This window comes from Phyllobates terribilis, unplaced genomic scaffold (genome assembly GCF_046119375.1).
Source record: "Phyllobates terribilis strain yellow unplaced genomic scaffold, ASM4611937v1 Scaffold_5__5_contigs__length_657084704, whole genome shotgun sequence".
NCBI lineage: Eukaryota > Metazoa > Chordata > Amphibia > Anura > Dendrobatidae > Phyllobates > Phyllobates terribilis.
Window position 1 is genome coordinate 201421357 of NW_027362765.1, and position 15099 is coordinate 201436455.

At 48.1% G+C, this 15099-nt stretch overlaps 1 protein-coding gene across 1 annotated transcript in view; it reads left to right on the forward strand.

Moving 5' to 3' along the window:
* Nucleotides 1-15099, forward strand: part of LOC141272717 (fer-1-like protein 4) — a 227932-nt gene that overhangs the window by 66134 nt on the left and 146699 nt on the right. Inside the window, exons 9-10 of the mRNA XM_073683718.1 lie at nucleotides 4272-4403; nucleotides 6441-6503. Of these exons, the coding sequence (XP_073539819.1) occupies nucleotides 4272-4403; nucleotides 6441-6503 (195 nt within the window). The remainder of the gene's footprint in view (nucleotides 1-4271; nucleotides 4404-6440; nucleotides 6504-15099) is intronic.

The window sequence follows — 15099 nt, forward strand, 5'->3', positions numbered from 1 at the left end:
CTCGGCGGGGCTCACGAAGTATAAAGCATCTTGCGGCAACTCGGCGGGGTTGCGAAGATTCTCATCGCACTCAAATCCGGTTTTGCGGTGGCTTGGTGGGGCCACGAAAATTTTCCGGGAGAGCGATGAAGTGCTAGTGTGAACAGTGTACCGCGATGGCTGTGAGCAAAGCAGCAGATCTGTCTGGAGCTATTGAGCGGTTGAAGGGCCGGTTGGGACCGGAGCAGGTATTTGGGAAACTTTTACTGGACATGGTGCAGGAACCGCAGGAGCTGTGGGCACCATATGGAATGGCTGCAGTGGACCATTCTATGGACTCTCCGGGGGCGCCAGTGTTGTCCCAGAGTGCCCGGGGAGGTGGTAAGAGATGTTGTGAACTGAGTCCTAAGACTACTGCATATTTTTTGTGTAAAAATTACCCTGCCGGTGTGGTTGTTAAAAAGGGGGCGGAGTCTAAAAAAGGGGCGGATTTTCATAAGAGTGTGGAGTGTAGAAAACTGAAAATTGTTACTGGTTGTGGGTTGGTGCCTCCTAAAAATGACAATGTGACCGTTGATAACGGGGTAACTCCAGTAGAAGGGGGTGACGTCAAAGTGGGAGGTGACCTGTTAGTCCACAACACCATGGGTAGTGACACAGACCCCGTAGCTGACTGTGACACTATGAAAGTAAAAAGTGAGTTCAGTCAGGAGGGGCTAGACGTGGTGAGAGAGTCCCCATCTCGTAGACGGCGCAAGGGCCACAAAAAGGTTGCTCCTGTAGACTTGGCTGAAAATAAAAATAAAGAGAGGGTAGTACTGTGTGCCTTTGCTTCAAGTGTGGATCCTCCATTAGAGGTAGAAGAGGAGGTGACGTTGCCAGTAGCAACCTCCGGTACGGTACCGAGTCAGGAGGATCTGACAGCCCTGGAAGGGGAGGCGGCCAGTCGTGACCAAGAGCTGGAACCTATCGGCCAGCAGGGTCAGAGTGATGGGCAGCAATTATGTGGAAACCTGGGGAACTTGTCCTCAGACCAGCTGAACCTGGAGTCTGTACAGCAGAAAATACTCCAGCTTGTGAAGGACTTACAACGAGGAAATTAACCAGTGGAAGGAAATGTTCTACGCAATTAAGGAGGACCGCCGCAAAATCCAGGAAGAGGTTTTGCAGTTGAAGCTTGAGAAGGAGGCGCGGCAGAATGGTGTTTCTGGACGCGAACAAATCCTAGAACGACTGCGCAAACAGCTCAACCAGGAGCTGTGTGACTCCAAGAAGGTGTGTGGTGAACGCAGTAGGGAACTGCAACAGAGTAAGAGAGATTATGAGGATCTCTTCAAGGTGAAGGAGAAACTAGAGGAGGATAAGGTGGGTGCAGAGCAAGTGCGCCAAGCAGTTGAGACCACTCTGCAAGACACCCGTGAGGAGAATGATGGTCTCCGGGGAAAGACCCTAGATCTGGAAGCTCAGGTGAAGGAGCTACAGATGTCCTGTGATGCTCTCCAGAAGGCGGAGACGTACCTTAAAGAAACAGTCAGCAAGATGGAAGCTGAGCGGAAAAAGATGGAGGAGTCTGTCGGAGAATCCACAGACCAGGGCCAGGAGTTGGCCGCTGGTGAGGGGAGGTGTGAAGCAGATACCTCCTCGAGTGATGCGAGCTTGGATGATTCGGTGGAAGTAAGAGCCGAGATCAGGGAGCTCAAGGAGTTGCTACAAACCCAGTGGACGCAAGAGAAGCGTGAGAGACTGGCTATTGAGAGCCGAGTGGGCACATTGGAGACGGAGAGGTCTGAGAGAGCTCTGCTGCTGGAAGAGCAGTTGAAGCAGGAAGAGCTTCAGAGACGGGCCGCTGAGAGGCGAGTAACTGAGCTGGAAGGAGAAGTTTTAGAGCTCAAAGGTCGCCTAGCAAAGTGTCACGTGGTGAACGAGGTCTCCTTGGAGAAAGGAAAAGGCAAACAAGTTGCACTTACTCCCTTAGACCCTGAGAAGGAGGACCTGAGGAGAGCTAAAAGTATGGTGTTGGAAGATAAAGGTGAAGTGGAGGTGGTCAAGACGAAAAGTTGTGAAGTGGTAGCTGTGAGTCAGCTCAGGGGAAGCATCCAGGGTGAAGAGGCTGGAAGTCAGTTGTTCCTGAAACCTGAGCTGGTTGATCGTCTGGAAACCACTGGTGAGACCGAAACGTCTCGGTACAAGTGCCTCGTAGAAGTACCCGAGGACTTGAGGGAAGAATGCACCCGTGAGTCCGTGCATGAAGAGTTTAAGAAGGCTGTGGGAGCCTGTAAGGTCTACTTGACCTCAGAAACTAAACAGCTGGTGGTCCTGTCCACGACCAAAGTCACAGTGAAGAGGGTGGCTATCCTAAGTGACATGCACTGGCGATGTGTTCGCACGAAGAGGTTTCTCCGGTTGAAGACGGAACAAGCCGTTAGACAACTGGAGCTTAGGAGAAAAGCTCACAGTATGCGTGAAGAGGTCATCCGGGTGCCTCATGTTCTGGTGAGAAAGCTCATTGGGAGAAGCGGTCGAGCCATGCAGATGATGGTCAAGAAGTCTGGTGTGGTGAAAGTAAGCAGTCCACGTGATCAACAGGACTGGATACCAGACAAAGACGGCATGGTGTCCTTTTCCGCTGTAGGAACAGAAGAAAGCCTAGAATATATATGCATGCTGATTGAGTACCGAGTGACCTGCCTGCAGGAGGTAGAACAATTGAATCTCGCTAGACTGCGAGTAGATAGACAGCATCATCTGAGCAGCAGAAGATGGAAGCCGTCTAGAAATAGTGAGACCCGACAGAGAAAGGGCCCCCTAAATAACAGAACAGCTACAGCTGAAGTTAGGGACCTTTTAGGATGTCCTGAGAGTAGTGGGCGTGGGTTTAGAGGTAGTGAGACCTCCAGTAACTCCGGTTTGAGCAGCCCATACAAACGACCCAATAGAGGACGGGACAGTACGGAGTCGAACCGGACCTTAGATACCGGGGCATGCGAGTTGCGCTGCTGTATTGACCGCTGGGAGCGGGGGAGACCTGACAAAGTTACGACCCGGAAAGGTGACCTGACGAAGTCAGTGACAGTGACAAATGGTAGGTCCCTAAGGAATGGGCTAATGTCATTGACTAAGGTTCCAGGGGCTGAGTAGCACAATTGTAAAGTTCATGGTCTATATGTGAGCTGGGGGTTATAATGTTATTGTGTATATTATGTGTTCAACCCCACAAGTTTGAACAGAGAGGGGGGATATGTAATGCAGCAGGTTGCTAGCATTACTGTAAATGGTCCAGGATGTGCTTACTGGACCATGTACCTTCCCCTTTATCTGACTGGTCACATGACTGTGACATCACCCAGGTCCTGCATGCACAGTAAAGCTCTGTATACATGACTGGGACAGCACACAGGACCTATACACACAGCTGACTGATCACATGACTGTGACATCAGCAAGGTCCTGTCAGTATGAGGCTGTCTGTGCACAGCATATATAAACCTGCTTAATTTGAGACAGGTGTGTTCGGTGTGAGAGGCGTGAGGCCTGTTCCCCATGTGTGTGGGATACCGTGATACCGTGATACCGTGATACCGTGATACCGTGATACTGTGATACCGTGAAGCCTGGCAGCCTGAAGGCAAAGACTAGATCCTGTGCGGATGCTAGTGGCCTTGGAAGGCAGCGGCTTTGAAGTGAAGCTTGGTACCTGAAAGGTCGAGCCTGGATCCTGTGCGGATGTCAGTGGCCTTTGAGGGAGAGCCGGCTTGAGTAAGAGTCCTGGAAGGCAGAGCCTGGATCCTGTGTGGATGTCAGTGGCCTTTGAGGGAACGACGGCTGGAGACCCCTACCTGGGAAGCCGCAGAGCCACAGTGGTGGCAGAGTAACGGACTGAGACAGCTATACCCGGCAAAGGTAATACCCGGTGCTATATGGACATTGTGATATGAACATTGCTACTTTATTACCTTGCCGTAAGCTGTACCCTGGAGCAAGTGGGCCGGTGTGCCACTTGGCTCATGAATTGTTTATGTGTGTAAACCTGCCGGTGGCGGACTAAGATGAACTGTGTGTGAACAGCGGTTTATGAAGTGCCATAATAAACTGCAACACTGTGTGAAAAACGTAAAGACATTGCACGTGTGCATTGATTGACGCAGCGAAGCGAGTTACCCCCAGTATGATGACGAGCGCTGCCTTACACCTTACATACAGATTTTTCTGAAATTTCATTAACATTAAATTCAATATTACATCTAAGGACGAACATTATATTATATTGTTGACCAAGAGACATCTCTTTCTAGATTGCAGTCACAGTCATACAAGCTCAGAAACTTGTTGGCGTTAATATTGATCCAGTTGTTCATGTGAAGGTTGGAGATGAAAAAAAACACACAATAACCCAGAAATCAACTAACTGTCCATACTATAATCAGGTGAGTTAGAAGTCTTAAAACTATAAAAGTGGCTTTTATTGTATTTCTATTGTTATTTTAAACCACCACCATAATAAACTTACTGACATAAGTATGTGATAATCATGTCATTAGTTTCCAAGTGTTTTACATCGGCAGAACAACTGAGCCCAGTGATTGGCTGCAGTGGTCATGTGTGTGTTATCGTAGAAACGTCACCGCTGCAGCTTGTAATGCAGTGGCGGAGCTTGGTGCTGGATCAGGGACTGGCGAGCTAACCTCTTTTTGCCATTTTTTAACCCAGGGAATACTATTGGCTAGACAAATTATTCACAGGAGACCTTTGAAGTAATGTTATACCGACTTCTAATTCTACTATTAAGAATTTTTTTCGTGGTATTAAAATATTCTGAGTCTCATCTACTGGAGTGATTCCTATAATAATATATTAGGTGTTGTAATTCAATCAATCCCTTGTCAAGTAGCTCCTAGGTGTGGGTTCCATTTTAATGTTAGTCCGGTCCTAAGAAGAGGATCATTATAATGTAAATTCAACAGAATTTACAATTTGAATAGAACTGAAGGGGAATTTAAGAAGTTCTGTCACAACACTTGAAATATCTCTTTTTAGCAAACACTTGTATCCCCCAAAAAATGACCAATATTTTTATTAATAACTGGGTGTTACCACCCCTCACTGTGAAAGGGGTATGTCCCTGACAGTGTCAACACTGATTGGATAATGTCCGACTATGTTGGCGCATACCACTTTCTCATAACACCCAGTTGTCACCAATTTCTTCATACATTTTTTGAAAAAAGTAACAGGGAAATTGCACAAAATAAAATTATAAGAACTTATGCTCCAGAATTGTGGGGATATTGTTTATAGTTTAATAAAACATTCATGAAAGTCCATCAGTGAGGTCAATAAAAAATATATAGAACAGGCTAATAAGTTTACGTTATACTCTAGAAAGAAAACACAAAACCACAAAATACACCCTAAATCTATGTTTAAAGCAGAAAACATGATGCTGTGATCCGTGGGGTCAAAACAGATACTGATGGACTTCGAAGATATAATAGGGTACTGTTATTTTTTTAAAACAAGAATAGCTTCTTTATACTTGCCATAATTTATACTAGAAAGAGCCCTGTTAGTGGAAGTCTGGCTGCTCTTAAAAAGGCACCTAAGGACAGGCTTTGCCAAAGCCACCCTAAAAGGTCCCAGGCTCCCAGGGATCTTCACCTTTTAACCCCTATGCGAGCATCTGGACTTACGCAAGGCCCCCTGAAATGTGTCCATGCAGTGGCTGCCGGCCAGTGGAGTGGACTGGCAGAGAATAGTCAGGATGTTGATACCAAGAATGTCTCAGTACAAAGATGTCAAGATCAGGAACAAAATCATAAGGTAGTAGAGTAGTCTAAACACAAGCAAAGATCAAAGACTGAAGAAACAGGCTAAGTCAGAGCAGTGCAACAGGAGAAAACCCGAGCAAGTATCACTTATAACTGGTAACTGGAAAAAGGCTGCTAAATAGAGTGTAGCCCCTATCAAAGCTGTCAATAGGGAGCTAATGAGACAACAATGTTCAGTATTTAACCCACAAGTTCCCTCCCTGGACAGGACCACAAGTTCCAGAATACTAGACAGAATTGCTCCTGTGTCACCCCCATATCTGCATTAAAGGTGTGGCATCATTTACTAAAGCCTAATTGAAACACGTGGGTGATAAGAGCCTTAGTATAGGCAATGAATGAAATCAAATACTTGACTAAAATAATTTTATTTATAATTACAATAAGGCTAAATGTACATATGTGCGAATAAAGATATAAGAAAAATGTGAAAAAAATACCATTTTGCACATGAAAAGATCCATACGTCAGTATGCACTGTAAGACGTTTACGTCTCGAATGTAAAGGAAGGAAAAGTTGCTGGTTGGAGCAAGTCCAATAATTTGCCTATCTCTAGTACTAATTGAAAAGCTTATTATTTTTAAACTTTTACCTGGGCTTCATAATTCATAATATTTTGGGTTTGTTTCCACTAGTATTTTCTGTACGAATTCCTGGAACCACGTGAGCTTGTGTTTGACAAACTGATAGAGATATCTGTAAGTATTTCTTAACTAAAGATTATTTATCCATTAGACAAGGGGTGGGGAACCTCAGGCCCTGGGGCCATTTACGGCCCTCAACTTTTTATCCGGCGCTGAGGCTTGTGCAATGAAAGATTACGCCCAGATACCAGTTCCAGCATCAGGACGTTCTTTCTGGGTGGAGTTAGCACGTGATTTGTTATGCCCCCGAAAGATGTTATAAATATCCAGATGGCCCCTGGCAGAAGAGATTCCCCACCCCTGCATTAGACAATTGATTCATGCTAACCTTGCATTTCTGTAAATTTAAATAATAAAGTTTTCTTAAAGTAAATGTTCAAGAACACACATATACGTATATACATAGACACAAAGTATATATAGATCTATATACAGGTCCGTCTCACAAAATTAGAATATCATCAAAAAGTTAATCTATTTCAGTTCTTCAATACAAAAATTGAAACTCATATATTATATAGAGTCATTACAAACAGAGTGATCTATTTCAAGTGTTTATTTCTGTTAATGTTAATGATTATGGCTTACAGCCACGATTTAGTGAGATGCACCTGTATATATATACAGGGCCGGCGTCAGCACCCGGCGCACCCGGGCAAATGCCGGGGCCCTGAGCAGGCAGAGGGGCCCACTGGCGGTCGCGCACCCCGCTGGGCTATGGGCGGAAGAGAGCGGTGTCAGCGCCCGCCCTTCTCCCCGCTTGCTCAGGGCCCCGGCAGCCGGATACTTACCTCTCCCCGTGCCTCCGCAGATCCGCTGTCTTCCTGCTCTGCGCTCCCTGTGACGTCTCAGGTCAGAGGGCGCAGTGACGCCTTTACACCGCGCCCTCCCCTGAGCCGTCACAGGGAGCGCTGAGCGGGAAGACGCCGACAACGCTGGAGTTCGGACCCGAGCAGCGGGCAGCGGGCAGCAGGCAGCAGGTGAGGAGAAGGGAGGTGCGTATTTGATTTTTTTTTTTAAATGTATGGAGGCATGGGGCAGTATAAAGAGAAGGGGTGACAGCATGCATGGGGCATTATAATGTGGGGAACAGCCTGCATTGGGCATTATAAAGAGGGGGGGGACATCCTGCATGGGGCATTATAAGGTGGGGAACAGCCTGCATGGGGCATTATAAAGGGGGGGGGCAGCCTGTATGGGGCATTATGTGGGGGGGGACAGCCTGCATAGAGCATTATAAGGGGGGGGGAGCCTGTATGGGGCATTATGTGGGGGGGAACAGCCTGCATGGAGCATTATAAGGGGGGGGGGCAGCCTGTATGGGGCATTATGTGGGGGGGAACAGCCTGCATGGAGCATTATAAGGGGGGGGCAGCCTGTATGGGGCATTATGTGGGGGGTAACAGCCTGCATGGAGCATTAAAAGGGGGGGACAGCCTGTATGGGGCATTATGTGGGGGGTAACAGCCTGCATGCAGCATTATATGGGGGCCAGTATCCTGTATGGAGCGTTATAAGGGGACCGGTATCCTGTATGGAGCGTTATATGGGGGCCAGTATCCTGTATGGAGTTTTATAAGGGGACCAGTATCCTGTATGGAGCGTTATATGGGGACCAGTATCCTGTATGGAGCGTTATATGGGGGCCAGTATTCTGTATGGAGCCTTATATGGGGGCCAGTATTCCGTATGGAGCCTTATATGGGGGCCAGTATTCCATATGGAGCCTTATATGGGGGCCAGTATTCCGTATGGGGCCTTATATGGGGGCCAGTATTCCGTATGGAGCCTTATATGGGGGCCAGTATTCCGTATGGGGCCTTTTATGGGGGCCAGTATTCCGTATGGAGCCTTATATGGGGGCCAGTATTCTGCATGGGGCCTTATATGGGGGCCAGTATTCTGCATGGGGCCTTATATGGGGGCCAGTATTCCGTATGAGGCCTTATACGGGGGCCAGTATTCCGTATGGGGCCTTATATGGGGGCCAGTATTCCGTATGGGGCCTTATATGGGGGCCAGTATTCCGTATGGGGCCTTTTATGGGGGCCAGTATTCCGTATGGAGCCTTATATGGGGGCCAGTATTCTGCATGGGGCCTTATATGGGGGCCAGTATTCTGCATGGGGCCTTATATGGGGGCCAGTATTCCGTATGAGGCCTTATACGGGGGCCAGTATTCCGTATGGGGCCTTATATGGGGGCCAGTATTCCGTATGGGGCCTTATATGGGGGCCAGTATTCCGTATGGGGCCTTTTATGGGGGCCAGTATTCCGTATGGAGCCTTATATGGGGGCCAGTATTCTGCATGGGGCCTTATATGGGGGCCAGTATTCTGCATGGGGCCTTATATGGGGGCCAGTATTCCGTATGAGGCCTTATACGGGGGCCAGTATTCCGTATGGGGCCTTATATGGGGGCCAGTATTCTGCATGGGGCCTTATATGGGGGCCAGTATTCTGCATGGGGCCTTATATGGGGGCCAGTATTCCGTATGAGGCCTTATACGGGGGCCAGTATTCCGTATGGGGCCTTATATGGGGGCCAGTATTCCGTATGGGGCCTTATATGGGGGCCAGTATTCCGTATGGGGCCTTTTATGGGGGCCAGTATTCCGTATGGAGCCTTATATGGGGGCCAGTATTCTGCATGGGGCCTTATATGGGGGCCAGTATTCTGCATGGGGCCTTATATGGGGGCCAGTATTCCGTATGAGGCCTTATACGGGGGCCAGTATTCCGTATGGGGCCTTATATGGGGGCCAGTATTCCGTATGGGGCCTTATATGGGGGCCAGTATACTGTGTGGAGCGATTCGCTGGTTTCTGAGCTATTGTGGAATTTACAATAGATATCACTCATGTAATGTAAGAAGTGAAATCTTTGCATTGTACTATATATATATATATTTCTCTGCGGTATCTGTGTATCATGAATCGTGGTGTGTATTAAAGGGGCCCACTGAGACTCTTTCGCCCGGGGACCAGAAAAACCTGGAGCCGGCCCTGTATATATATATATATACACTGCTAAAAAAAACAAAGGGAACACGTAAACAGCAGAATATAACTCCAAGTAAATTAAACTTCTGTGAAATAAAACTGTCCACTCAGGAAGCAACACTGATTGCCAATCAATTTCATATGCTGTTGTGAAAATGAAATAGACAATAGATGGAAATTATTGGCCATTATCAAGACACCCTCAATAAAGGAGTAGTCCTGCAGGTGAGGACCACAGACCACATCTCAGTACCAATGCTTTCTGGCTGATGTTTTGGTCACTTTTGAATGTTGGTTGTGCTTTCACACTCGTGGTAGCATGAGACGAATTCTACAACCCACAGAAGATGCTCAGGTAGTGCAGCTCATCCAGGATGGCACATCAATGCGAGCTGTGGCAAGAAGGTTTGCTGTGTCTGTCAGCGTAGTGTCCAGAGACTGGAGGCGCTACCAGGAGACAGGCCAGTACACCAGGAGACGTGGAGGGGGCCGCAGGAGGGCAACAACCCAGCAGCCGGACCGCTACCTCCGCCTTTGTGCAAGGAGGAACAGGAGGAGAACTGCCAGAGCCCTGCAAAATGACCTCCAGCTGGCCACAAATGTGCATGTGTCTGCACAAACGGTTAGAAACCGACTCCAAGAGGGTAGTATGAGGGCCCGACATCCACAGATGGGGGTTGTGCTCACAGCCCAACACCGTGCAGGACGCTTGGCATTTGCCACAGAACACCAGGATTGGCAAAATCGCCACCGGCGCCCTGTGCTCTTCACAGATGAAAGCAGGTTCACACTGAGCACATGTGACAGACATGACAGTGTAACTTCCCTGGCGGCGTGCTTGCATAGTGCACCACCTCCCACCATGCAAGACCACAATCTTACCCATCAGTCCAGCCTGCAAACCTTGCTCCAGTTCATGCTGGTTGCATGTCTCTTGTCTGACTGCTTAGGGCGGCGGCCCGGTTACTTCCTGATTCTTATAGCTGCTGTGGGCGCACCCCTAATGCGTCTCCAGCCTATTGCTGTGAGTCACTGGATATTTAAACCCCCTCCACCCAGAAGGAGGTGCCTGAGCAACACTAACTATCAGTGTGCTCCTTGCCTCTGAGTTGCCAGGTCTTGTCCTGTATCTTGTCTGTTTCTGCCACCCTGGGGGCTGTATACCCAGGCCTGTTATCTGTGACTTCTAGTCCTTTTCCCCCAGCCTGGGGGCTGTATACCCAGGCTCGTTCCTGTATCTTGTTGCAGTATCAGTTCCTGTCTGAACTGTCTCCTAGCCTGTTACCTGTTTGTCTCTATGTCCATACCCTCCCTTTTCCTGCAGTGTCTGAACCTGCACCTAACTCCAACTCATTGTCTCTGTACTTCTGTTTGTGAGTTTTGTGTCCACTCGCTACTTCATTGTAAGTACCTTGTGTGTATCTGGTTCTGCTTGTCCCTTTTCCCTTCCTCCATATCTACCTCCTGTGTTCTAGCCATCTTCCTGTATTTTCCTATCTTTTCCATGTGAACAGAGCCCTGTCCTCTCTGCCTGCACCATCAACCCTGTTCTGCTCTGCTTGCTCACCGCTCCGGCGGTTTCAGTCTGCTCTGCCTTGCCCACCGCTCCAGCGGTTCCTCTCTGCTCTGCCTATCCCACCGCTCCGGCGGTTCCTCTCTGCTCTGCCTAGCCCACTGCTCCGGCGGTTCCTCTCTGCTCTGCCTTGTCCACCGAACCTGCGGTTTCGCTCTGCTCTACCTTGTCCACCGCCCTGGCGGTTCCTCTCTGCTCTGCCTTGTCCACCGCTCCAGCGGTTTCGCTCTGCTCTGCCTTGTCCACCGCACCTGCGGTTTTGTTCTGCTCTGCTTGCTCACTGCGCCAGCGGTTTCTCTCTGCTCTGCCTTGCCCACTGCTCCGGCGGTTCCTCTCTGTTCTGCCTTGTCCACCGCACCTGCGGTTTTGCTCTGCTCTGCCTTGTCCATCGCTCCAGCGGTTCCTCTCTGCTCTGCCTTGTCCACTGCTCCGGCAGTTTCGCTCTGCCCTGCCTTGTCCAAGGAACCTGTGGTTTCGCTCCGCTCTGCTTGCTCACCGCTCCGGCGGTTTCGCTCTGCTCTGCCTTGTCCACCGCTCCGGCGGTTTTGCTCTGCTCTGCCTTGTCCACCGCACCTGTGGTTCCGCTCTGCTCTGCCTTGTCCTCCGCTCTGGCGGTTTCGCTTTACTCTGCTCGTCTACTGCATCTGCGGCTCTGTTCCTGTCTCCCAGTCTGTACTGGACCCTATCTATCCTGTGCTCCAACCTGCTAGTACCTACCTGTCTGCACTCCAGCCATGCTTGCCAGTATCTCCCTGTCTGCACTCCAGACGTGCTTGCCAGTACCCACCTGCCTGCATACCAGCCGTGCTTGTCAGTACCCACCTGTCTGCATACCTGCCATGCTTGCCAGTACCCACCTGTCTGCATACCAGCCGTGCTTACCAGTACCCACCTGTCTGCATACCAGCCATGCCTGCCAATACCCACCTGTCTGTATGCCAGTCTAACCTGCCTGTTCCTGCATTCCCCGGTGTGGGTCAACAGCTGTGATCGGGGTCTGACCTGGAGTAGCACCTGGTCCCTCTGCTCGGTTCCTCCTTGGTTCACGGAGTCGACTGAGCCGCCGTGCGACCTTGGTCAGATCGGGTTGATACTTAGTTACGCCCCTCCAGGCACTCCTCGGTTCATGGTACAGTGGGATCACTAATCACGCTCACGCCAGTCAGTTCGGGCGTGAGCGTAACAGACAGAGTCTGGAGACAACGTGGAGAGCGATCTGCTGCCTGCAACATCCTTCAGCATGACCGGTTTGGCAGTGGGTCAGTAATGGTGTGGGGTAGCATTTCTTTGGAGGGCTGCACTGCCCTCCATGTGCTCGCCAGAGGTAGCCTGACTGCCATTAGGTACCGAGATGAGATCCTCAGACCCCTTGTGAGACCATATGTTGGTGCAGTTGGCCCTGGGTTCCTCCTAATGCAGGACAATGCCAGACCTCATGTGGCTGGAGTGTGTCAGCAGTTCCTGCAAGATGAAGGCATTGAAGCTATGGACTGGCTCGCCCGTTCCCCAGACCTGAATCCAATTGAGCACATCTGGGACATCAAGTCTTGCTCCATCCACCAACGTCACGTTGCACCACAGACTGTCCAGGAGTTGGTGGATGCTTTAGTCCAGGTCTGGGAGGAGATCCCACAGGAGACCATCCGCAACCTCATCAGGAGCATGCCCAGGCATTGTAGGGAGGTCATACAGGCACGTGGAGGCCACACTAAAATACTGAGCCTCATTTTGACTTGTTTTAAGGACATTACATCAAAGTTGGATCAGCCTGTAGTGTGTTTGTCCACTTTAATTTTGGGGGTGACTCCAAATCCAAGCCTCCATTGGTTAATAAATTTGATTTCCATTGATGATTTTTGTGTGATTTTGTTGTTAGCACATTCAACTTTGTACAGAACAAAGTATTCAATGAGAATATTTCATTCATTCAGATCTAGGATGTGTTATTTGAGTGTTCCCTTTATTTTTTTGAGCAGTGTAAATATATATATATATAGGCTTGAAAAAGGTTCTGTGAACCGAAACGTTGCTTTTTGGGCTCATTAAAGTCCATTTTTTCTAAAGAATTTTTGGAGTGCTGCCTTTTGATATACTTTCTATTTGATATGTAACAGTTTGGACAGACTGTTTGGAGGCCTGGCACCCACTAGTGAGTAATGATTAAATGGTGCTGTCTTCAATATATTTTTTATATATATATAGTATATATGTGCTCCTCAACATTGAACACCAACACCAATAAGGAAAAGACATAGAATTATAAAAATCACAAAAATGAAATGTTAATAGTCATGTTAATGATATGCAAATGATGAGAAAATCAAACAAAATTTTTTAGACATCTCTATTTACACAGTATCAACTATGAGCGTCACATGTAGAAATATACATACAAAGCTTGGCATGTTACCTATGAGGTTATTAAAGTCTATCTGAGGAATGCTCTTGAGCAGCAAGATCCGCTGCTCTCAGTTCTCTTTGCAATTGCCAACCAATGACATCCCAGATGTGCTTGGTGGGAGACAAGTCCAGAGATGCTGCAGGCTATCGTAGCACATTTAGGCCATGCAGGCTGCTCATGGTAGCAAAAACAACACTCTATGAATGCCAGTCCTTTCCAGATGAGTCTCAGTTTTGTCTTGGATGCGATGATAGCCGGAGAATGTTCTGGAGATCATATGTGCAACACCATAAAAAAAGCCTTCATAAAGTAACTTCACACTAGTCCTACTACTGGATTTATGGTGAGGGGTGACATAATGTACGGTAGTTCGACCCCTGTAGTCTTCATTCCAAGTATGCCAACAGCTTGGCGAAACATTGATGCAATTGTGGAATCAGTAGTACGGACATTTTTTCAAAGTATTCCAGGAGTCGTTTTTCAACACGAAATGCCAGGTCGCATGTTGCTTGTGTTTCTGTGAGCAACCTGGGTGGTAAAAATTTGCTACAATGGGATGAAGTCTCACTGAACTTGTGTCACGGTACTGTTGCAGGATTTCTCAGGGAAAGCAGCTCCTTCCCTATCCCTCACGCAATTGGGTGTCCTAGTCTATCCCTGTCCCCCGGATTCCCCTGGAAGGTGGATACTCGGGGTCACATGCCTTGCTATGCTCCTGAGTTAACCTTATCTGTTCCTACCCCCACCCATGAAGGTGTGAGGCCAAAGTGTAAAGGATTACATAACCACACAGACAAGGGAAGACACACAGGGATAAATGAAAACTGCAATCATACAAAATACCCTCACCAAAAAACAGAGTTGAACACAGGAAGGGTAACATAGGTGAAACCAAACAGGAGAGGATGAGGATGAACACGCAAACAAACTCCACACAGAAATCGCCAGAACAACTCTCCAAACGACAACTCCTAACACCGAACTACTCCTCCAACTCCAAACCAGGAAGAATGAACTATCACTGGATATTTCCAAATGCCGACACAGAACAGCTGAGGCAATCCATGCAGGAGAGCTTCAGGAGATCAACTGAATTAATTAACCCTAGCAATGCCAGGGCAAAGAAAACCTGCACTGTTTAGTATGATGGTGAAGCAGTTCTAACCATTGCAGGAGTTTGGGTAACCAGACGCCGCGATCTTCTAGCCCTTCTCTGTCTCAGTATCCCCTTGACAACTTGTCTTCCATCGCATAAATCTGGGACATCATTAGTTGGCCATTGCAAAGGGAGCTGCCAGCAGCGGATCTTGATGATTTGTATGCCCAAGTGCATTCAGCGTGGAATAATGTTCCTCAGACAACCATTAATAACCTTGTTGATAGAAGCCAAGGTGTGTGTATTTCTACATCTGATGCTCATACTCAAAACTGAATACATCAAGATGTTTTGAAAATGTTGTTTCCATTTTTTATCATTTGCATACCAGTAATTTCTATTAATCCTGTGATTTGCATAATTCCAAATGTTTCCTTCTTAGTGTTGGTGTGCAATGCTGAGGAGTGTATACACCAGTTATGGAACTACAGTATTGAAGTTTTATTCTACAATAGTAGTTTAATATCCCACAATGATGCTTCTCAATATCTTATGCAGTAATCTGAGGAATGCTTGTG